This window comes from Arvicanthis niloticus, chromosome 27 (assembly GCF_011762505.2).
Source record: "Arvicanthis niloticus isolate mArvNil1 chromosome 27, mArvNil1.pat.X, whole genome shotgun sequence".
NCBI classification, from domain to species: Eukaryota; Metazoa; Chordata; class Mammalia; order Rodentia; family Muridae; genus Arvicanthis; species Arvicanthis niloticus.
Window position 1 is genome coordinate 4,852,827 of NC_133435.1, and position 24,524 is coordinate 4,877,350.

At 42.0% G+C, this 24,524-nt stretch overlaps 1 protein-coding gene and 1 long non-coding RNA gene across 8 annotated transcripts in view; one reads left to right on the forward strand and one right to left on the reverse strand.

Moving 5' to 3' along the window:
- Positions 1-6,370, reverse strand: part of Sesn3 (sestrin 3) — a 50,263-nt gene extending 43,893 nt beyond the window's left edge. Inside the window, exon 1 of the mRNA XM_076926056.1 lies at positions 6,022-6,370. Coding sequence (XP_076782171.1) covers positions 6,022-6,099 — 78 coding nt within the window. The 5' untranslated portion in view covers positions 6,100-6,370. The remainder of the gene's footprint in view (positions 1-6,021) is intronic.
- A 5-nt stretch (positions 6,371-6,375) lies between these two features.
- LOC143439676 (uncharacterized) lies at positions 6,376-24,246 on the forward strand. Of its 7 annotated transcripts, none has more exons than XR_013107762.1 (5): positions 6,376-7,049; positions 7,267-11,890; positions 15,704-15,788; positions 18,891-19,854; positions 20,544-24,246. It is a non-coding gene; the product is annotated as an uncharacterized LOC143439676 (long non-coding RNA). The 7 variants fall into 7 exon arrangements; XR_013107763.1 differs by having other exon boundaries at positions 19,687-19,854; XR_013107761.1 differs by lacking the exon at positions 18,891-19,854 and having other exon boundaries at positions 7,267-11,182; positions 11,747-11,890.
- Positions 24,247-24,524: the final 278 nt, after the last annotated feature.

Below are 24,524 nucleotides of genomic sequence, written 5' to 3' on the forward strand. Positions count from 1 at the left end.
AAATAAAAGTCTATTACATGTTAATATAAATCATGCATCATTATAGAACTTTGTTTTCCACAACAAAACAGTGAGATTCATATTTACATTTTTGCAAATCTCTTCAATGTCTGTTTATCATAAGACAGCTGGGTTTTCTGCATTCATTGGCTGTGATGTTTTGACTGCAGAATATTCAAAGAAAATCAGATATGTGGTTGAAAAAAGGAGACAATTATGAATACTTTTCTTTGATATCACATCAAAACTTGTAAATAATCCTTTTGAAACCATAACTTAACATTCTGTACTATATTTTTTAAAAATCCTTGCATTTTACATATTTTATCTTTATGTAATCTTAATAAACACCTCAAAAATTAATAACATGATCCTGAAACTTCAAAGAAAAGAACTCCCAATATTCATTGTCAATCCAAACCTAAAGTTTATGACCACTGTGATATAATGGTTTGGTTCTTGGCTGAAAGAAGGGGAGGGGGTACCATCTTTTACATACTACTCATTAGGAAACCACTAGTTCATTGAGTTCTGTTGTGTTCTCAAAAAAAAATAATCACACCCATTAATCCTTCATTTCAAGAGGAAAGACTTTTGAAAATGAAAAATTTACATCAGGAATGGTGAAATATGCCTTTAATCCCAGCACTAAGGAAGCAGAGACAGGCAGATCTCTGTGGGGCTTGAGGTCTAACATATTAAGTTCCAGGCCAGCCAGGAATTTGTTTGGAATTTTAATATATATGTACTTAAGTACTTGAATCTGAGGAAGCAAAGTTTGTCCGTTTTCTTCTGAGTAAAGTGGATTGCATGAAAAACTGGCTGGTTCAGCTCAGTACTAAAACTTCTGCATATGTTTACACATGAGACAGGCAGCTTCCTACACAAAGGTGCTGTATGCCTTTCCACTGCTTCATACATGTGAAAGGATGAATCTTCACAGGTAAAGTAAAGCTTACAGCTTCTTCAACAGCATTCTTAAATGAAATGCATCATTTCCTGCAATGGTGAGCGGTGCCACTTCCTTGATGCTAACAGGTCAACACAATTACACCCACACTACTTCTATACATGGCAAAATGGGAAAACAACAGTTTTCAGGTTCTAGGATCTCTGAGTCCTAGACATAGTCCTGAGTCCAAGATCCAGAGTAAGGGGTAATGGGCCTACCAGCATCTAAGAGTTGAGAGGAGCAGCTGGCTCCCTGGCACTCTTTCTCCTTTAGCTTTCACAACCCAGTCAAAGGCTGACTTTCTTAATCCTAGTTCTAGGTGTCCTTGGGGTACTCCACAGAGGCTAAGTATAGATGGAGATAGACCCTGGCAGCCTCAGCACTGCAGGAGACAAGTCCATCACAGAGGCAGAGTCCCAGCCTAAGAGTGCTTCTTATTAGTTGGATGGCATAGACTCTGTCACCTAAACCTCAGTTTTCAGAGAAACTTGGGATGATATAAAGGCACTCTAAACTAGCAAGGTCACTGTCTTCAAAAGAAAAACTGGGACAGTCAGATGGAAAGATTAGGAGACTTCATAATCCTCTCCTAAACTGAGTAACTACATGCCCATGCTTTGTCCGAGATCTCTTTTACTGGGCACATCACCCGTATCACATGGTCTTCTCAAACCAAATACCAATTTTCCTTGTCAAAAGCAATTTAATTAACTTATCTAAAAATCCAAAAGTGCTGGATCACATTACTCTTTAAAGGAGGGTGTATGTGATGACAGTCGGATACAAATGAACATGTGAAATCCAAAAACATGCATAAGGGTTATTCTCAATCAAAACACTATCATGACCTCTCTCTTACTAGCCATAACTAAAATTCCTATGAGAAATGGCAACTAGTCAAATTCCTCAGTGTGTATTATTGGCTATAATTGTCTAACACACAAAGGAAAACACATAGCCTGAGCTTTCCATTCTTGTACAGTGACATTTGAGGGTTCATACAGTGCATATATACACTCTCTCTAACCCACAAAAGCCACCACAAGACAGGTTGAAACCAAGTGTAGTCTACAGGAAAAACCTGGGTCTTAAGGAAGTTAGCTAACTTACCCCAAACTGAAAGACCAGTGCCAAAGATCTAACTGTAAACATCTTATAAATTATGAGAAGTAGCAGAAGCCACTTCACAAATGAAACCTTACATTGAACTATGAAGCATTTAAATATACAACACAACAATTTTAATAAGTGTTTTGTTACAAAGTAACAGCTATTTATATTACCAAGCTTGTGGTCCTAGAAACAAATGCATGATATGAGTAGCTATGTATAGGAAAGAATGTTTTTATAAAGGCTAGCGCCTTCTCAAACAATGACAATCTTCCCAGTCAATAAGGTAATAAAAAGCTCTAACATGTATACCCACACTACCATCGTTGCCCACGTCATCACCATCACCATCTCGTAACAAGAGTTACGACAGATTCCAGTGTGCTGACATTATGGATATACTTTTCAAATATCTATATCTCAGATTAAAAATATTTGAACATATATTTAAATATTTAATCTAACAAAAGCGTTTTAATACCCTGAAGCATCTTAAGGATCCCCAGAGAGCAGTGTGAAGAGCACTGCATCTGTTTGCTATTACAGACTCACCGCTCCATCTCTGTCTCGGTTATTTAATATTACTTTCAAAACCATCTCACAACCAAAAATATAAAACACAAGACAGCGCACTAACCAAGGCAGAAGATGGCTACCTGTCCATCATGTAAGTAAATACATTCTATTGGGTAAATATTTACATTAAGCAAGGCTCATAGAGTCAAACTAACATTTCCCTTTTATTTAGTAGTCTCTTCGACTATAAAAACATCAAAAAGTTATAAAAAATATCAAATTTCATATGTGAAAATAATACTATAGCCACAGCAAGATGTATCACTAGAACTACTTAGAATCATACTAAAAATTTGAAACTTCCCAGCATGGTGCTGCACAATTGTAATCTCAGCACTTGAAGGACCAAAGCAGGAGAATGAAGAGTTCAAGGCTAGCCTGAACTAGAGTCTGTTTGTAAAAGAAAAGAAAAAAGAAAGAAAGAAATTAAAATGTTAAATCCTTTAATTTATATTTAACTCTATTTATCTAATAGTAATAATAGTTTAACTCCCAACATTTGTACGATATGCCACCTTCTTTTTGAAATGGCAGGTGAATGGCAGCTACCTTCTCTCCTTAATGTGCTTTGCCATTTCATATTTGAAATTAAAAATTAGATCCCTGTGGTCATCACTGGAATTTCTTCAAGTAAAATGCTTTACATTTCAAGTCTTGTTATGTTCTCAAAAGTAAACAGTATTTCCTCTTGTTAGAAAGTACATAACTGTACCCATTATACAGTTAGAAACTGTATAATGGGTACAGAGCAGACAGACTTAGAGCTATGGATCTGATGTTCTTGCTTTCTTCTTTGTTCTTCTGAGCCAAATCAGATACCAAATCAGATACTTTTAATACTTTAACAATTCTCTTTAGTTTTCAAGACACTGGACCAAAACTGTGAGGGCACTTCTAAGAATACATAAGATTCTCATACAATACACAATTCACTGTTCAGACATTGAGTTAAAACAAATTCTTCCCTTTGAAGGTTAAAGTGTCTTCAGAAGCCATCATATATTGCATATATTGCTCACAGCCAGAAAAGGCCTTCTGCCTTATACAAAGGGAAAGGTCTTTGCTCCTCATTGATGACAGTTCTAATAGTCAAGGGTCGTTGGCATGGATGCATAAGGCATTCATTCTCCACTGTGATTCTCACTCAGCTAAAACCAATGTGCTCCTTTATTACTGTACACTATTATATGGAAACCAGAAAATGTAAAGAATCAGCCTGTGAGGGCTGTAGATTAACTTTAGTCATACTCTATCAAAAATAAAAGCATCACAGTTAGAAGTAAATCTTTATGTGGCATTTTTAGGATGATGAAGCCTTGAATGCTAGATACTGATTTCTCGAGTGTTAAAGAATGGCAGTCTTAAAAAGCACAATCTTAACTGGCACAAACAATTTTTTTCTCATCTAGACTCATTTCATACCACTACATGAGTCGAAATTAAACACCTTGTAGTTACTGAAATCTGGATACTGGCAGAGGTGTGCACAATTATAAAACAGGAAAATGTGAATGCCCACTTTGCACATACTTCTCCTTCTTATAGTTATGGCTAGCAGTGAGATGGTCTTCCCTGGTAAACAGAAATATTAGTTTCTCAAAAAACTGGAAGAAAAGCATAAAAATGTCATTAGTGCTAGTGTCATGGATTCATAATCAAAGCTCTTTTAAAAGAAAAAATAAATAGGTGTGAAGCCTAATCTCTATCTCAAGTACCCTAGTAGCCTAAGAAATTGCCATTAACTTTAAATTTCTTTTATTAAAAATTGTAATGTGCTTTGATTGAAATAGAATTATATCACTTAAATAAGTCAATTATAGCACTGTTCCCCACATTAGGACACACACCATATATGTATATGTATATGTATATGTATATATATATATATATATATATATACACACACACACACCCCACACACATTTCATTTTAGCTGAGAGTAAGTTGAATTAAACAGGACTAAACAGGTTTCACGGGCACTGTTTTTCCTGACAAAGACGATTTCAGCTTAAAAATTATGAAAAAATAATTTTTAAAACCTCTATTCAGATGCCATCTGGTCCAGCAGTGAAAGAGTTAACATTCAACTGAGCTGAACTGAGCTTCTGATCCATTCCATTTCTCACAAGCTGCCCTACAGTGAGCTGAGCAAGTATCAACTGTAATTTGATCCAGGAGTTTATGGGAAAAAATAACTGCACATACTCAACACGCACATTTAATAAAAATCTTTTTTAAGAGAAACATATCCAATAAACACAATTTAAGGCGTATTTAATTGTTTGATTAACTTCAAACCTGCAATTCCTTTGCTTTCCTGACGCTCTCAAATAAAATAGGAGAAAGGAGGGGGGTGGGGGGAGAACCAGCTCCACTGCAGGGAAAAGAGGCTTGAAAAACAACTTTGATTGGCACTTGGCCTGACCCACAGAGGAAGAAAAACAGTTTTTGGACAAAGAGCGCAAATATTTGAGCTTGCTTATTTATGTGCTTGCTTGTTTTTCTTAGTACATAAAGAGCAATCCTAAATTGATTGTAGATAGGGAAACTGACAAAAACAGCACCATATTCTTCTCAGCTCTCAGATATGCACAGCTCAGCAATTTTAATTCATTGGTGCTGGACAAACAGAAACACCTCACCTAATGATTTCATCTCATGCAATGTAAAAATAAGAGTGTGGATAAGAAACAGATTATATTAGTCAAGGAAGCTGTTCAGATCAGATTAAAAACTCTTCTGCGTCTACAGGGACATTTTGTCATCCTTTCTCTCCCCGAATCCCCATCCCCCACGGGGCGATTAAGCCAAGTAAGCTAAACAATACTGGAGTAAACTTTCTATCAGTCACTCTGGAAAGCAATAAGCCCATCCTGGGTCGGATTTTCAGGATCCACACTGCGGTGGGGGATGATAAGGAGGGCGAAACCAAGTCGTCTTCAGCCTCCACCTCCACCAATCCAAGCCGAAAGCGCTGGACGATCGAACAACGTTTCCCTTGGGCATAAAGTTAAAGATGCCTTCATGGTGCCTTTCGGGACCAACCAAGAGAATGTCAAAAGACCGTGCCAAGGCACCATAGGCCTGGCAGAAGCGACCCAGTCAAAGAAAACACCCCCCAGAGTCAGCCACCGGGGAGAGGCAGCCAGGCTCCTGCAGACCAAAACTGGCTGCCGAGATTTCAGGCCAGCCTCCATCCCCAGCCGAGCCGGTTCCTCCCAGCATCCCAGCATCCTTTCAGCCTCGGGGCAGACCGGGCGGCAGTCCCAGGGGCCGGGCGCGGGGACCCCGCGGGGGGGACCCTTCGCGTCTCGTCCCCGGCAAGCGCCGCCCGGACCCCGACCGTGGGGAGCGCCCCGCTGCCGGACGCGGCCGCGCCGTACCTTCCGCAGCACTTTCCGGCAGTTGGTGCAGAGCAGGTAGTTGGCCGAGGCCGACGCGCTGCTGCCACCGCGGTTCATCGCGCCGAAGCCGGGCTGTCACCGCGGCCGCTAGCGGAGGGCTGCTTCAACGTTCTCTTCTCAGGGGGTCGGGCGGCAGCGACGGCGCAGCGGCTGCCCGCGCGAGCTCGGCGGGGACGGTGGCCGCGGCACTCACCGGCCCGTTGTTCCTCCCGCCCCCATCGCCAGACCCCCGCCCCGCCAGCCAGGACGAGCAGCCGCGGCCGTCTCGGCTCCTCAGTGCAGCCCCGCCCCCGGGGCCCGCCGCCTTCAGGGACGCCGCGCTGAGCACCGCCCCCTCCCGCCAATCAGTCGCGCCGGCCACGCCCCCTTCCGCGCCCGCAGCCAGTGAGCGGCGTCGGCCAATCGCGGGAGGCGAGAGCACCACGAATCTCCGGGCAAGTTAAGTTTATCTCCGAGGCTCGACGCTGAAGAGTGACCATGGGTTAGTTAGGTAGTGGGGTGGGAGGGACTCCAGCCTGCCAATGAGAAATGGGGGTGTGGCGTATGCAAATTAACGGGGACTCTAGCGCCATCCTCAGGACAAGCCACGCCTCTCTGGAAGACCCGGCAGAATGGTGAGAGTGAGATTAAATAGCTGGAAGCTAGAGCTCGCTAGAGGATCTGAGACCTAGCTAAACATTTCCTGATCTCTCGAGAGTGGGCCGAGTGGACGCCGGGGCCGTGGTTCGGCTTTTTTTCGGGTCGGCCTAAATCTATGAATAGCTGTGAGGAAGACTGTGGTCTTGCAGCACTCCGCACCCAAAGATCTCAAAGAACTTTATGCTCTTTATACACTCTTGTGCGAAAGCCCAGCTACTACCTGCGGCTGTAGAGCCGGAGGTCTGAAGTCTATACAGCTATTGGAGTTGGAGACCTGGAGACACATCTTTGGTTTAGGGGTTTTTCCCCTCTCTCTGACGATCATTCTCACACCAAAGAAAGTTCCTTTTATCATGAACAAGTCAGAGGTTGGTATACACACACACACACACACACACACACACACACACACACACACACACACACACTAATATCCTGTGGGAGGCCTCTGGTTAGAGACGTGCAGCACAATCTCTTCCTGGAGTGGAAGGTTTTGAGTACGAATTGCCATTTAAAACGATTGGAGTGAACCATCCTCTCTTAAAACTGACAATGGTGAGTCAGGGTTTCGCTTCTATGTTCTAGAGACAGAAGGCATAAGTCACTGAAGAAAGCTCCGGCTGGCCAGATGCCCAACCCAGGCGAATGAGGGAACCAGGTACCCCGAGGAGCCAAACACGGACCGCGGGACTGCAGACCAGACTCCCGCTGCCTGCTCCCCAGTGAGAACAAAGGCGATGCAGAGCGAGCACCTGATTGGCGCAGGGTGCTCACCGGTGTCGCGGAGCCCTTGACAGAGTGCTTCTGCTACTGGCGCAGAGCACTAAGCTCCCAGGAACTGCAGTTCCCCAACCGGCCTTGGCGGTGACCACACCGCACTGCGTGCTATGACATCACCTGTTTTCGCTCTTGAGAACCTATTCTGTATTCTCAGCTTCTCGTTTTCTAAAGGTCTCGAGTGTGTCAGAATTTGTGAAGGCCTGCAGTTTGCAGAATGTATCTGTGAGGATGATTTTAAAGAACTGACCCACTGATTTACATTTCTTGCATTATTTTTAATTTAACACACTACTCTGTGTTAGTAATTTAGTGTCCTATGATGTAAAATCAGAAAGGCACTTGGAGAAGCCCAACACGGTTAGCATAACAAAGCCATTAGACAAAACTGTTGGTCAAACTGCCAATCTCTTCCATACTCAACATCTGTCTCCACTCCATCCTTTTTAGAGACCTACACCTTGAACCTTAAACAAGCCTACACAAAGAACAAAGGAAATGAAAAGCTGCCTGCACTAGGTTTAAACAGACTGGAAAACCCCAATGGTCTAGGTGATATGGTTAGGTAAGTGTGAAGGTCCATTTAACTAGTGATAGCTAGCAAAGAGTGGCCTGATGTTGGGTAGACCTACATAGCCTACAGTAGCAGTGATTTGGGTAGGGTGCTAAACATTCTGTTAAAGAAACGGTAAAAGCAAGAAAACTCAATGAAGGAAGAAATTACTGTGTGCCTTTCATTGCAGAGAACCAAGAAATCTAGGCAGAAAGTCAGCAAGGCACAGTTTTTTTCTGAAAACTGAAACACATATGTGTTCCCATTTTTGCTGAGTTTCTTAATCTATATTCTTGGCTGGGCCTCTCCCTCTTCCCACCCCCACCCCCAACCCCCTCTGAGACAGGGTCTCACTAAGTAGCTCTAGCTGTCCTGGAACTCTGTCCTGGAACTCACTATGGCTGTCCTCATTCTTACAAAGATTCACCTACCTCTGCCTCCCAAGTGCTGGGATTAAAGCATCACACTGCTATGCCCGTGGGTTTGTGCTGTAAGTAAAGCTGACTGTATGTGAGTCCATATTAAAGAAAAGGAGAAACTGAAGGATGAAGTGAATTTAGTGCAGAGAATGAATTTCCCTCTAATAGTATTTTATTTCAAATTGTTTTCTAATATTTTTAATAAAATATTAGGTTATTCTTTATAAAAATAACCTTTCCCCTTTCTCCTAAGAGCAAATGTCTCTTTTGCAAAGAGGTCTTTACATTCTTTAATAAATAAATCCAAAGAAATGATAGCCACGAGAGTCCATGCTGGCACAACTGTTATCCTCTACATAAGATTACTAAAGGGAGGTTTGCTTGGTCCACCATCCCGCACTTTGATCAGCCTTGTCTTTAGTGCCAGTTAGTCAGCTATAAATCATCTACTTCACGATAGCGTTTCCTTTTTGTTGTTTATTTTTGTTTTTAGTTTTGCTTTTCAAGAAAGGGTTTCTTTACATGTCCTGGTTGTCCTAGAACTTGCCCTGTAGACCAGGCTGGCCTTGAACTCAGAGATATGTCTGCCTCTGCTTCAGGAGTGTTGGAATTGAAACTATATGACACCAGGCTGGGTGTTTTGCTTGTTTGGGTTTTGGTAACATTTCTTAGATTGACCCATTATGTATGATTGTATGGTCCTCCCCTGAAGTGCTCAGTGCCATTGAGTCATCCTTAGGCCTCAGCATTTTGGGTCCTCACAGCCTGACTTTCTTCACATGAGTTCTCTCTCGTGGCAGAATCCAACTTTCTCTTTCCTTTCTCTTCAGTTCTTCATGAATTGAAGGCTTCCTTCCTGCAGCAACCAGCTTGGCTAAAGAGAATGAGACCTATGGAGTTACTTACCAACTTAAGAGAGTACTGATCACTTAAGAGAGAAAGAAGAAAGCCAGTGTTTTGACTTTACTCAAAATGGGAAGAAATGCCAATTCTCTGTTGTCTAAAGTAGGAAGATGTTTAAAAAAATAGACTATGGGTGACGCTTGCTACCAATGTGAAGAGTTACTTTTCTATTTCATGTATTGTGTGCACATGTGTGTGGACTCAGGATGAAAGGCATGGAGGTCAGAAGACAAGTATGAGAGGTGGTTCTTTCCTTCTACTATGTTGATTCCAGGAATCAAACTCCTGTCATGAGCCATCTTACTGCACCCTACTTAATTTTTTCATTAAAAACTTACAGTGATACTTTATTAAATATTTTACATGATTTGAAACTCATGTCAAAATCATTTTGCTAATTTTGAAATATTCTTCAAATGTGACTATTTTTTAACAAGATGTGCATGAAGTTTTAGGGCTTGGAGACACCATAACTACTTTTTTATTTCTCTATGGCTGAACTTTTACATTGTTTCTTAGTGTTCTAATGTTGTGATGAACTTCCTGATATTTATATCAGGAGAGCTTAACGGCTCTCATTGGTAGGTAGAGAATTTCAGAGTACAGGGGGTATAGGTCTAGTTGAAGGCCCTTGAACACTTGCTGTGCATATTCTGTGGAAAGGTTTGAAAATTTGAATACACAGATCTGCTCTGTCATCTCTAGTGTCAGCCCATTAATATTCCACCCACCTCGAATGCCCTCCCTCTCCTGCTGAGTCGTTGCCTTTCTTCTGTTGATCCATTTTGTACTGAACTCAAATGCTTGTCCAAGCATCATGGTATTTCTCTAGGCCTCTGCTCTACCATCAAGCTCTCTGCTGCAGTGATGATAAAAATGCTTTCTCATCAGACTCCAAACCCCTGGGGAGCACAGGTGGAGCTCCACACACCCCTAAAAGTCTTACTTGTGCTACAGCTAAGTGCTCAGAACATCCTGGAGACCAGTGAGTTTGCATTCTTACTTTCAAACATTCTTTCAGGGAAGGTCTTTCTAATCTTTAATAACAGTGATGAGATCTTATAAAAGGATTCCAGTAAATATTTGTGAAAAAAAATTGCCCATAAAATTTATGCTGTGGAGTAGAATGATTGGGTCCAAGTCTGTCATGATTCCTTATTTGGCTTTGCATATGATTATTGCTTGGGGCTACTTTTAAAAAATTAATGCTCTTGACACAAATTAAGCATGTAGGGTGTGCTGAGGGAAAATATGTTCAGTTCTTTTGAAAGAAGGCACCTAGGTAATGACATGAGGTGAATTTTGGACTTCTCTAGAGACTCTTATTTCATTGACCTAGCTATTATCTCCTATGTGGTTGCTAAGTAAGGATTCAGTACCAAAAATCCCCTATTTAGAATTGTGTTCCTGGTTATCTATCTATCTATCTATCTATCTATCTATCTATCTATCTATCTATCTCCCTCTCCTCTCTTCTCTCTCTCATCACTACCCCAAGCATTTTTTTTACACATTTGTAATACCAAGCAGTATTTACACATTTGTAAATTCTGTAATTTGTTTCTTGCAGGGGAATCTGCACTTCACAGGCTTGTAAACTGATTACTCCCTTGGAGCTGTTAGATTCCTGCTATCTTTTCCTCTGTGGCTCAGACTAATACTACTTCCAAGGAGAAATAAAATCATCTCTGAAAAGGCCAGGGCTTAGTCCCATTCTGTCTCCTCAATAATCTACCAACACAACTATTGCTATGAATATTTGCTCCATCTGCTAAGATACGGATCCTGCTAGACTTCTTCTAGCCCACATACTGGGTTTTGTACCCCATACCCCACTGAGAGGCTGACTGTAAGTGGAAGCTCCACAAAATATGGTTTTTCAGTTTCTTTCGCTACCCAATGCCAGCTGACTTCAGGACAATTATTATTTAGGAATTTTTTTTTTGTACCTGTGGTACTCACCAGAGTGACCAGAGCAGTATAACAGGAGCAGCTGCTGCAGCCATATGTAGTGTGGTATGCTTTCCACATACTGTGTGACCATGTCTGGTTCTAAACACTTTGAAGTTATCACTAGCTTATAAGAAATACTTTAATATTCCATTTTGACGATACTTATAGTTGCTTCTTTTTATTGGAGATCTTTGAGTTTTATGACATTTGACATCTTTAGACTATGATAATGTGGGGATAGAGAAGATAGCAATGTACAAAAATAAGGAAATACAGGGCTTAGCACAGTAGCACCATGAGCTATATGATATTAAGCCTCAGCTTTCCAATCTGACAAGGGTGAGTTGTCAGTGATTCTTCTAGTTTTGTAAGGACTTGAAGCATGTACTATAAGGGTCTATCTTTAAGAAAAGCATAATGCTACAAATACATAGTTAATAATAATGATGAATTATTATAGACATTGCCACCATATGCAGAGATGATTGTGGTCTCCATGAAGATTGCCCATCGTGTTCAGATTAAAGAATTATTGTCATCTCAGCCCTCTTAGCCAGCCAGACAAAGCAACTCCTGCTCAGTGCTACATGGAAACTGGAAAGGGGTGAGTTCCGACAAAGAAAGACCTTAGTCTCTGTCAATAGTGGGTAAAATACTTATTTTTGAAATTTAATTAAAATAGACCTATGTTACTACATGGTTTGAAATTCTTGAGGCCATGGAGGGCATGGTATTGGTGATACATCCTGAAGTCTAGATTGCATTAGCCTCTCAAGCATACTTTGAGACTGTGTTAGGTTTTGTTTGGTTTTGTGTCCTAGGGACAGCTTCTGTGATCCTGCTCATTTACCTGTCATTGCAAATTCCATGCCCAAAGTCTTTTGAGGAACAACTATAAGATAGGTGACAAATTGCATCTGTAATGCCCATCCACAATAAAATATTTTATATTTTTATGTAAAGGTAACCATGAACTGGCTGTCTGAGTGTTAGAGAAGGAAGATGGGTGGGTAACGGAGACATCCAGGGGAGAATAAGGCAATTTATAAGTAGGGCTTGTTAATAGAAACATATAACAGCCATCATCAAAGACTTAGAGAGCTTGCATTTTTAAGGATTTTCAGGAATTGGTCCATTGGAGTAAAAATCAGAGGGACCTCAGAAGGGCATACTGATCTACACTTGCAGTTTTCAGAGCTTCGGAATGTAGCTGTACTACACCTAGACTGTAGACATCCATCTCCCAGGAAAGTCTTACTCGGCTGGATATTTATAGCACTTAAAAATATAAGAGCTATTCAAAAGCTCTTCAACTGGAAACAACGAAATGTACCAGAGTTTACTAACTGAAATCTAGTGGACATACTATTTTACTAATAAAAGTTCCCAAATAGTCTTAAAACTGTAAATATCTTTTCATGCAAGCATAAAGTTCACTAATTGGCCTTGTTAGAAAGGAGACAATCTCCATTTCAATAAATGATACAGTCAAGCAGTCTTCAGAGGCATAATGCTGATTTAAGGTGATGCATACAAACATGAATTGCAAACTTGAAACCACGATAGTAACCTGTGAGATGCTAGAAGCTTGCAAGTTTGGAAGCATGTGTTGTGAAGTATATGTAGTCAAAATATCTCTCTATTCACACTCCTGTTTTCTCAACCCTTACCAAATAGTAAGTCCTAGTGATATAACTGACAGAGGATAGGTTTATGGTCTAACGATGTGGCTGAGGCATAATCCCTGCATTGCTAGAGAAGGGAAATGGAAAATGAAGGATAACAGGGAAAAGATTGCTCGCAAAGAGCTCAGAGAGACCTTTGGACATTCGTGCCTGTAACTAGATGCCCTTCAGCAGTCGCTTTGGGGACATTTGAGGAAGATTCTTGTATATTCATGCAATTATGATATCAACCTGAAGACAGGATTGATTTCCTCCAAGGACTAGAGATTGATGCGAAGTGGTATCACAATGGGCTCGCTTCCTGCTTCCATGATCCTTACTTAATTCTTCCTTGCATTTATGCACAGTGCATGTGCAGGCACTTGCTTTATTATAGACCTAATATGATGAACACAAGAGTCACAATTTAAAACAGAGCCAAGACTACTGAACCTTAAATAAGTTACACCAGTGTATAATGACTGCAGTGCTGGAGAGAACACAGGCAGGGAATAAACAGTAGGGTTTGGTCACCTGATCTAAGCCTCCTTGATAAAATGAAATGGAAGTAGTGGGCTGCCTTCTCCCATCTCCAAGAGTGATGCTTAATTTCCCCATCTGGAAAGCCCTTTCTACATGCAGCTCTCATCTTAGTGTTCCCATTTCCTCTTTCCATATAGTTCAAGCTCCATATACAAAACTCCCAGGGTTTTTGGAAGCAGGGTTTGCAGCAGCCAGACTGCCACATAGTGTGAAATCCTCCAGTTATTTCTTAAGAGCACTGCCCCTTAAACATTCATCAGACTCTGTCCTCCTTTCCTGATGAAAGACTCCTAGTTCACCTTATTAGTTCATATTTGCTCCTTTACACTGCCATGTTCCACCCACGTGTACAAGTTATACGTGTGCACTACTTCTAGCATGTCCACATTAAGACTGTTATGTACTTGAAGATATAATCCTACCTCTCCTCTGTATTCTGCAAATCTTATAAAACTACAGCATTGATAATCATTATCTATATAGTAATAAAAGCAACTAATACCATATACTGGGAACTTACTGCATGGCAATCATTATGCAGAAATTTGCATACAATATCTCATCTTGACTAATATTTGTCAACTCTCAATGAACTGGTTGTATTATAGTCATTTTGCATATGATATATAGCAATAAAGGTCTACTGAGTGTCATATAGTGTTTCATGGAAGAATTATGATTGAACTTGTATTTAAAGTGTTACATGATTCCAACCTTGGCATTATTGTATTCAGTCAGTCACTATTGTTTACTATCACTTGAATGAATTCTTTGTGTTAGGCTGCCATGTGGATTGGCCATACATTCACCAAATATATTTGGGTGCCTCTGTGACATCTATTGAAATAAGATTAGGAGAAGGGGCAGCATATTTGAAGTCCAGCAAGCAGCAAAACTAGGCAGCTTCAGCCATGTGGCTCTGGCTTTAAGTCCAGAATACAAGGGACTACAGGGACAATTGACTCTGGTTAGCTCAAGCTAAGAAATTAGTGGTGATTAAGAAGAGACCAGCATCGCTGACACGAAATCTTCTGGGAAATGTTTTCTGAGAGCACAAAGAAGCTGTATTCCAGAGAGAACCAAGGTTGTACCTTGTGATGCAGTTATACTTGGTGTTGTGAAAGTCACTCAGGCAGTACTGGTTTTGAAAACATACATGAAGAGGTCCTGAAGAACAGTGTGACTTGGCACTGTGAGAGGCCAGGGAAGGCCAGGTCTCTACCACTGAATATCCTGTGCCATGATATGTTGAAAGTGTGTGATCTTCTTTTTTATTTTGATTTTTTAGGGGATTATGTCAAGAGATTGCATGAGTCTCAGAAAAGCCTTTGAACTTTAGACTTTTAAACATTGTTGAGACTGTGATAGACTATGGAGATATTTGAAGTTGGACTAAATTTATTTTGCATTATGCTTTGTCTAGGTATGCCTCCCCCCCCACCCCCATAGACTAGTGTGTTTAAACAAGTCTATGAGGGCCAGGGAGTGGAATGTGGTAGCTTCAATATGATTAATCCAGGTAGAGGCACTATTAGAAAGTGTGGCTTTGTTGGAGGAAGTGTGTCACTGTGGTGGTGAGCTTTGAGAACCTCATCCTAGCTTCCTGGATGCCAGTCTTATCCTGATCGCCTTTGGATCAAGATATAGAATTCTTGGCTTCCCCAGCACCATGTCTGTCTGGATGATGCCATGCTTCCTGCCATGATGATAATAGACTGAACCTCTGAACTTGTAAGCCAGCTCCCAATTAAATGTTGCCTTTATAAGAATTGCCTTGGTCATGGTGTCTTTCATAGCAATGGGAACCCTAACTAAGACAGTGGGTTATTTTTTTAATAACATGATGTGAAGTGGGAGGGGGAATACCAGGAGAACAGTAGCACCGGAGGGAAAACTTTAGGTTGGATTTGATCAAGATACATTTTATACATGTATGAAATTGTCAAAGAATACGTTTGGATAAATGTACAATTTAAAAGAAAAGCTTGAAGGGGAAGTATCTCATGTATACACTTTTAAACTAGCAATTGAAATTTACTTGAACTTTAATGTTTGGGCCTCCCATACAATTTATTAGGACAGTTTGTTTTGGCTTAAAGGGTCTTAAGTGCTTTTAATGATAAATATGTAGAGATTATTATTAAATGTTTGTATTGCACTTGTATTTGCAAAGCACATTTATTTTTATTTTTATTTTTTATTTTTGTCAGTCTGCCCAGTTACAATCTCAGTCATTTTGGTTTCTGTGGAGGAAGAAAGGTGATGCCTGCAACTTGGGTTTGCGTGTGTATTCAGGTTAGTGAGTATGGAATATGTACATTTGTACATTTATCTGTTCTGCTCTCAACAAATCCTCCTCTAAGCTAGAGATAGCAATCGTTGTTTAAGCTTTTAGCTAAAGAACATAGTTTGCCAATTAATGCAGATGGATGGATTATTATTCCCACTGAACAACCAGAAACCTAGCCAAGAGTGCTTCGGGGTAATTCAAGCACACCGCCTACTAGTTATAGCTAATGATTCCAGCTTTACTCTGCAGGAGACAACTACCTTTTCATGACGTGAACAAAATCACAAAAGGTAATGTGACCAATATGTTCCCTGTGACTCAAGCAGGAACCTAACCATATTATAAATAGGTCTGAGCTGAGAGAGACCTTTGAGTTGTACAGTGGATGCAGCATGAACAGCCCATACCTAGTGCACCGGGTTCTGCCTTTGCCTTTTATGACTGCATTCTGCTTCGAGAGGTCAATCACCAGTCTGAACTAGTCATCAGACAAATAACTCATTTGTTTCCTGGTTGTTTACAAATCCAAGAACCAAGGCTATTGGATATTTACTCTGTTGCTTATGACAGCATTCTTTGGAAAAAGAGGTTCACAATTCACTTGCCTAACAGAACTCCAGTGGCTTATTAGTTATGAGTGTCTGGAATAAGATCACTGCATCACTGGGTGGCTCAAAAGTAAATGGCTGTTCTTGTATGGTAATGATTTAACTCATTTAGGCTGAATTCCCTTTGCTTAGATGTACGAGCATCATCTAGGCTCTGTCCTGCATGTCTTTGCTGTTCTGTAGTGGCCTCTCAACATGCCTGAGAGACGCTTTGGTGGGATCAACCTGTCCTATTCTGAAGTGAGAAGTGAATCCCTCAGAGCCTGTGGGTCCCAGTGACAACCCAACTGTCCTGAGGGTGTCAAGCTGCTTTTGGTTTCCCTGAGCACTGTCAGCAGCACGTGATTACAAGGTGATTAGTGTCTCTCACCTTTCACCCTGGCACTTTTCTGATCTGCCTCCCAGTTTTCACGTTTCACTCTCCCTCCATTGTATTAATCTGTGGCATTTGACGTCAGCTGCCGTGTTTCCTGCTAATTTCTTACTGTAGAAAACCACCAAACCCCAGTAGCTTTGCTCTATTGTTCAGGGTTTTCTCAAAGCCACCCACATTATCCTGCCAGCAAAGTAGCAGAACTGAAAGAGTTGCTTTTTTTGTTTTTAGTGTAACACCCAGAAATGACTTAGTAGGCATGGCCTACACTCTACCTGTAGTTTCTTCTCCTCCAGAGAGGACTGACAGGTGGGAGTTTGCCTAGAAACTCTGTCTACTCCATGCAGTATGCTGGCCATACTGCATCAACTGTATCAGCTGTGTTCAAGCAAATAAATGCAGGTGTCCATGAAGAGTGGCAATGTGGATGCTAGTGATAGTCTGTGGCTTGCTGCTTGCAGGTTACCTGAGGCTTCTATGTGAGGTGGCGCAACCCTGGCCACGTTGATCTGAAAGAGAGAACCATTTCCACCACTGACCATAAGCGCCATGAGGCTTCCCTCTGTCCAGGTTCTTTTCTTTCATATATCTCATCTGTTGTGGTCTTGAGCCTCGTCTAGTTTTCTAGACTTTCAGATATCTAGACTTCAGTCTGTTAATTGAAACATTGAACAGATGACACATAACATTTTAATCAAATTAAATATGTCATGAGGCTATGATAGTAAATCATCAAAGTTATAGACAATCAATAGAACCACAGACTTTAGTCTTCCTCTTAGGAATTGGACCAGCCTTACAACAAAGATTCTGAACCTGAAGTCTGTACTTGTTCCTTACGTCTTTAAATCCCTAAACATGTGCAAATATTTGCATATGAGTTCGTTTTCCATTGAGGAACCGTCCAGTTTTTAGTGATTCCTAAGAGAATGTAAGCCCTAAACCCTTTCCTTGTAATATTTTTTGATTGAGACAGAATACTTCTCTCTATGTCAGGCCTTCTGCTAAACCTCTAACTTCTTAGTTTCTTTATCCCTAGGTTCATGCTGCCACTGCTTTTCTGAGGGGTAAGATTTCTCAGTCACATAATTGAGAGTGTCGGGGCTGAAATACAAACCCAGCAGAACCAGCACACCTTATGTGTTGGGTTGCTCTGTTCTCTTCTCTAGGCAGGACTACCTTTGGGCAGACAGCCTTTTTAGTTGCACTATCATTGTCCTTTGAAGCAACATCCCTGTACAGTAACTGCTTCCTAAGCACCCTGCCTTCATTGTACTCGGCAGCCTTACCCAGCTCTGAAGCCTAGGAGCAACCTCTCCAGACTGCTCACTCAGGGTTTTCCCATTGCACAGCTGGCTGTGGGAAGCAGACCTTTATCGTAACTGTCTATTCTAGACGGCACAAATGGACAAGCCTTGCATCTGGACTATCTCCAGGAAATCCATCCCAAGCCCTGAATGGTCCTGGCCCTGCTCCAAAACTGTACTAACGTCCCACAAATTGTGATTCCAGACACGTTTATACCTTGGCCCCCAGGATAATGGAAGCCACAAAGAGGCAGAAATTAAAATGTCAGTCCAGCTGGGCCCACAATGTGGGCCAGCAATTACAATGGAACCAACTGTCTCTTGGGGCACCTGAGGGTAGCACGCCTGTGCTTTTCATAGTAGGAACAGAGTCATACAGAGACATTTCCTACATGCTTAGCTACTGTAATTATGGTGTGCTACTTATCAACCAATATTTTAATGAGCAATTGGAAAAAATAGACCAAGTACAAAACAATTATCGGAATTCTGGTGACCTTTGTTACACACCTCTCATTGTTACACACCTCTCATTGCCATTTTATGAAAACTAAACAACCCAAATTATTGTTGATGTAAGACAAGATGGAGCATCATGATTCTCTACCAAGAAGAGTGAGGACCACTCATATCATACCTAGCGACCTCGGGTCCCGAAAGGCAAGCATTAAACGATGCCATTGCAGATGGAAAGAGTATCCACAGAAAGGTGACAGGCCTTAGAATAGGGGAAACCAAGGACAAAGGGTGACATAAGGTTCAAGTTATGTGATCATCAGGACATTGCCCATCTCAGTTTTCCCTTCCATTCCTTAATAGCCGCAGCAGGAGCCACTCATTTTATCTGAAGCTGGCTGATGTTCTCTGTCCCTCTGAAGCTGCAGAGTTAAGCGCTTGCTATGGCACATTTGAGAGTCTTACTAAGTCTGAAAGCAAGCACTCCACTTCTGGTGTGCAGAGAAGAAGAAGTGACCCACTCTCCAGAAACAGCTCTTCAACATGGAAAGGCAGTGGTCCAGTGAACAAAGAAAATCTGCCATCTCTCTCCCAGCAGCTTGCCTGTCCCCTTGTATCTTTATGCAGGATGGACACAGAGTGTTGTGACACACCTGCTGCACATGGTTTTACAGTTTTTTTTAACTTCCTTCTTCACTAGATAGATGCTTTGTGAGGACGGTTTTCGCCATCATCCTATCTTCAATATGAAAACTTTTGGGACAGAATATTCAACTCAATGAGGTTCTAGTTTATATCACAGCAACAGTGAATTCTTAGTAGAAAGTAGATTCGTTGCCTGGGTTTGTTTGTTTGTTTGTTTACTTATTTATTGGTAGGTTTTGTTTTGTTTCTCTATGTAGCCCTGGCTGTCCTGGAACCCACTCTGTAGACGAGGCTGGCCTTGAACCTAGTGCCAGCCTCTGCCTCCCAAGTACAGTGATTAAAGGTGTGTGTGTGCTACTACTGCCCAGCATGCCTGGGTGTTTTTGATACTCATGGTGGCACACTGTACCGGCAGTGTGTGTGACTTCAGTGTTGAATGTAACTTGAAAGATAGGAGTGAATAATAGCGTGCAGTGAATTATGACCCCCTCATGGTGTACTCTGTCTGCTGCAGGAGCCTCTAATACAGTGCTTTGTAGGAGGAGTTAAGGAGTAAAGAGAGGAAGAGGAGGAGGAAGGAGAGGAAGAGGAGAAGGAAGAGGAGGAGCTAGGGGAAAGACGGAGAGGAGAAATAGAGAAGCAAACATGGAGGCAGGTGTTCACGTGTCTCTGCCAGTCAAAGGTAGTTGGTATATCTAGGTTGGGTATTGGGTCACACTTCTGATTGTATGGGCATCTTGTTATTGATCATTACCAAATATATAAAGCCTTTGGATAATCTAAGCATTAGAGTCTCATTTTTCTACCAGGCCCACGTTGTTGATGGAATGGTCTGGGCAATGCCCAGCCTTGCAGAGACAGTGTGGAAAATTGGCAGAGCCATCTCCCATGCTGGTGTCTCGTGGGTGGCAGGGCTGGTGTTTCTGGCTGGCTGTTTCTAGCTGCAGAGTGCACGTGGCCTCATGGCCTCGGATCATGGCATCTTATCTAGGCAGAGACACCACAGCCTAGACAGTCGGCTTGACCAGCAGCCGTTTTTAAATCTTTACTACAACAGTGCTTCTCAACCTTCCTAATGCTGCAACCTTTAATACAGTTCTTCATATTGTAGTGACCGCCAGCTGTAAAATTATTTTCATTTCTACTTCAGAACTGTAATTTTACTACTGCTATACATTGTAATGTAAATATTTGTGTTTTCTGATGGTCTCAGGAGACCCCTATGAAAACATCATTTGACCCCCCCCAAATGGGTCACAAGCCATAGGGTGAGAACTATTGCTCTAGGATGTTGGGGGTGGACACTGTTGCCATGGAGCCTTCTCCAGCACAGTGGGTCCAGCATCTGTAAATTCTTCTCTGTTTCTCCAGGGAATCATCTTCCTCAGGGCCAAGAGGCTTGATTCAGCCATAGTCCTACCTGGGGTTACCATCGGAGACCTACAACAGGAAGCTTACTGGCTTTGCTTGGGAAAGAAATGTCTTGGACCTGTGGGATCTTTATGCTGAAGCCACACAAAAGGAGAAAGGTATTGAGGGCAAGGAGAGAAAAAGAGGGCTAAGAAGTCCTTTAGACACCAGGAGAGCTGAAAAACTCTCCCATGGCTTTATTTTTTTTTAATGTTGGTTGCTACAATAATAAATCAAATCCCAAACCCATGTGGCTTTATCTTTTTCTAAGGAAGAGATTATTTAGGAGACTCACAAAAGAACTAACTTTCGGTAAGTCATAGTCTTACTAGGAATTCATCATTTTCCTGGGCTGAAATCTACTGGAGCTACAGGTAACTCACATCATGTAGTACCGTTTCAGTCTGACAGCTCTGCATAGACACAATGATTAGGACATATTTGTTCCTTCTGTCATTCAATAAATATTTATTAAGCACTATGTATAAGTAGCTCTTTTCTCCAGTTACATATTTAGGCCATCCTTTGAGCTGTTCCTACATCAAAGGGATTCTAGACCATTCCTTCCATAGAGAGACTCCACTGTGCACAGTGCACAATGACAATGGCATCAACTCATTTGTGTGACTTTCCTTAAGTCATATACTAGGCCTAAAGATGACAAGGATGAAAGACACTGTGTTGTTCTCAGAGTTCTCTGGACCCACAGGGACAGGTTGCTGTAGGAGTAAGTTAATGGCACATAGAGGAACCCACATGGCCTTGGAGAGGGTACCCATTCTACCTGACGTGGGAGGGGAGTCAGGTAGGAGTGTGGGCTTTTGACAAGGGTCTGCAGTAGGGAAAGGGTACTCCATGGAGGGTCTGAGCTAAAGCTAAAGAGGAAAAGAACATTCCAGGTCCAGAACCAAAAAGGTTTTGCCAAAGCAGAAGTGGACAAGGTAAGGGAAGGTCAAGAAGGCACCAGGCAAAGCTCAAGAGAGCCCAAAATGCTATTCTAGAAAGGTGGATGTTTTTCCTATAAGGTTACATGGAGTCTGAAAAGTTTTCAAAAGAGGTGGGTTTACATGCTTGGCTTTACATTTGGGGAAGCCAGTTTGATAGTATTGGACCTCTAGAAACCAAGATTTGAGACCAGCTGAAAGACTTAATGGTTTGGGTGAAGGGTATTGTGAGACCTACTAAGGGCCTCATAGTCCAGTCCTCTGGCCCTGTGAGTCCAGAGAACTCTGAGAACAACACAGTGTCTTTCATTCTTGTCATCTTTAGGCCTAGTATATGACTTAAGGAAAGTCACACAAATGAGTTGATGCCATCGTCATTGTGCATTGTGCACAGTGGAGTCTCTCTATGGAAGGGTCCCTCTAGGTAGGAAGAAGGGCACAGTCAAGGTAGTAGAGACATGTAGACTGCTGGGCTACAGGCCTTTGTTGCTCAAAGTGCATCAGAGGGCCCATAACTCTAGTGGTCCTTGAAAGCTTGCAAGAAAGTATAAGTCTCTGGTCATTGCTTCAGACCCACTGAGTCAGAGTATTGTAGGTTTGAAAGATGCCCCAGATTTCTCCAGGGACTTAAGGAACTCTCCCTTAGGCCTCTGCCTAGGACTGAAACACCTGAAACTCCCACCCTTACAGAAGTAGTGAAACAGTTCCATAGTTGGCATTGAGTGATGGCTGGGATTAGTGCCAAGAACCTAGCAAACACCCAGTAGAGAGGCTCTGTAAGGTCTGAGGAGGCTTCCCTGATGTGTTAGGTAGATACGCAGTAGTGAGCTAGGTAAAGCAGGCAGGAAGAGAGTGTGTGTAATTTTCCATGCAGAGAGCTCAGTGTGAAAGAGACACTGGGCCCAGGAGTAACAGCGAGCGAGAGCATGCATGTGTCAAGGAGAGAGCATGAAAATGGGTGGGGCCTGTGGAGATATCAAATCCAGCCCATTGGTTTTTACATTCAGAGGAAAATGGGAAGGCCTGAGCAAGAAGAGAAGTAACCAAGGCTCCTTTGATGGCTCTGAGCACAGCCTCTTCATTGCTGGGGCCATGGCTTTGGGTGCCTTTACTTTAACTGGTTTCAGAAATATTTATGGGGCACTCTTTATATGTGACCTTGTTCTAGATATGGCAGAGGAACTGAAATGCTGTGATGTGATCCTTGTGATGTGAGGTATTCCAGGTGACATCTGGCTTCATCATGAAGCTTATCCACAGAGCGGGGATCAGTTCGTTCCCTTGCTGTCTCATGAGGTTGCTTCAGCTCCACTATTCCAACCCCTAGGTCTTAAAGGCAGTGTGGTTGTCATACATACAGGCTTCTACATTTTTCCAATTTCACTGTCTCAGCCAACACATCTTTCCTTCTTTTTTTTTTAAATTTAAATATTTATTTTATGTATATGAGTATACGGTCGCTTTCTTCAGACACACCAGAAGAGGGCATCAGATCCTATTACAGATGGTTGCAAGCCACCATGTGGTTGCTGGGAATTGAACTCAGGACCTCTGAAAGGGCACTCCGTGCTCTTAACTGCTGAGCCATCTCTCCAGCCCCTAGCATGTCTTTCTAAACCAGCCTCCACCTTACTAGTTCTCTCCCCCAACTTCACCACATGCGGAGCTGCTGAGTCTTCTTTGTGTTGCTCTAGGACCCTCCTCAGTCACTGATGACAAGTTTCAGGGGCCTTAAGGGTGCCCTCTGGCATAGCATAGATGCTGGTCAGTACGTGGCATTCTTCCTGAACCACATCTTAATGTGTAGCTTGAGACAGATGTTCTATTTAGGGGTGCCCATAAGACTCGTGAGTTCCCATCACACAGTGACATTGCGACATTACATTTTAATTTTCTTATAGACCTAACAATCCATAAAGGGCTGCTGTTTTACTCACTACCATATTGTTATTGGAGCAGAATGCACGCATGTGATGGACATTTAATAAACATTCTCTCAGTAACTTAACCAGTGTTGTCTTTAGACTTGCAGGAAGTATGCAAAACAGTCAGGGTGTTGGGTAAATTTTGAGGGTGGAAGTGTAAAACCCTGGCAGATAGTTTCCAGAGCTGGGGCCAGTTTACCTTTATCTGGGTTACTGAGCAGTTAATCTAAAGCACTGCATTCTCTGCTGCCCAGAGCACGGCCTAATGCTTCCCAGAAACTCTTTGTCTCTTCAGTAGATTCAGAGACATGACACAGGCAGTAAATCTAAGAACACCTGCTGGTGACATGGCTCAGCCTGTAAAGGCATTTGGTATATACACCTGATGATTCAGGTTCAATCCCCAGACCCCCATAAAGGTGGAAGGAGAGAGCTGACTCCTGAAAGTTGTCCTGTGACCTCCATACATGCACTGTGGCACATTCCTACCCACAAACAAATACATTAAATTATCTTTAAATCTGGAGAAAAGAGAGGCAGAACTCATATAAATCACCAATTTTTAATTCTATAGGCAGCATGTGTCAAAAGGCCTGCAATTTGCAGTTAGAACCCCTATTAACTGGTACAGGAAATGACAAATATCACTGTGTCACAATGGAAAGCCAATTGCTAAATTAAAAAGGAAAAAAAAAAAACCCTTTTTACTTGTAATCATTTCAATGTTTGTATTTTTCTACTGTCTCCTGCCATGTTTCACTGTTTTCTGCGATTAAATTGTTCTCTGGATTCTTACGTTGTGTTTTCTCTGCCTGAGTTTTTTTCTGTCAACATTTGAGTTTCTATGTTTGCCAAAAATACTAGAATGCTTGGTAACCTTTACTGAGTCTTTGTTGTTGCTGCTGCTAAGATGGTGTCTCACTAAGTAACCCAAGCTGTCTTTAAACTCAATGTATCTCAGGCTCACCTCAGATTCATGGCAATCTTCCTGCCTCCGGAGTGCTAAAATTACAGGCATGCACTACCATGCCTGGCTTTTTTGAGACTTTTCTGTACCTTGCATACCAGTTCTC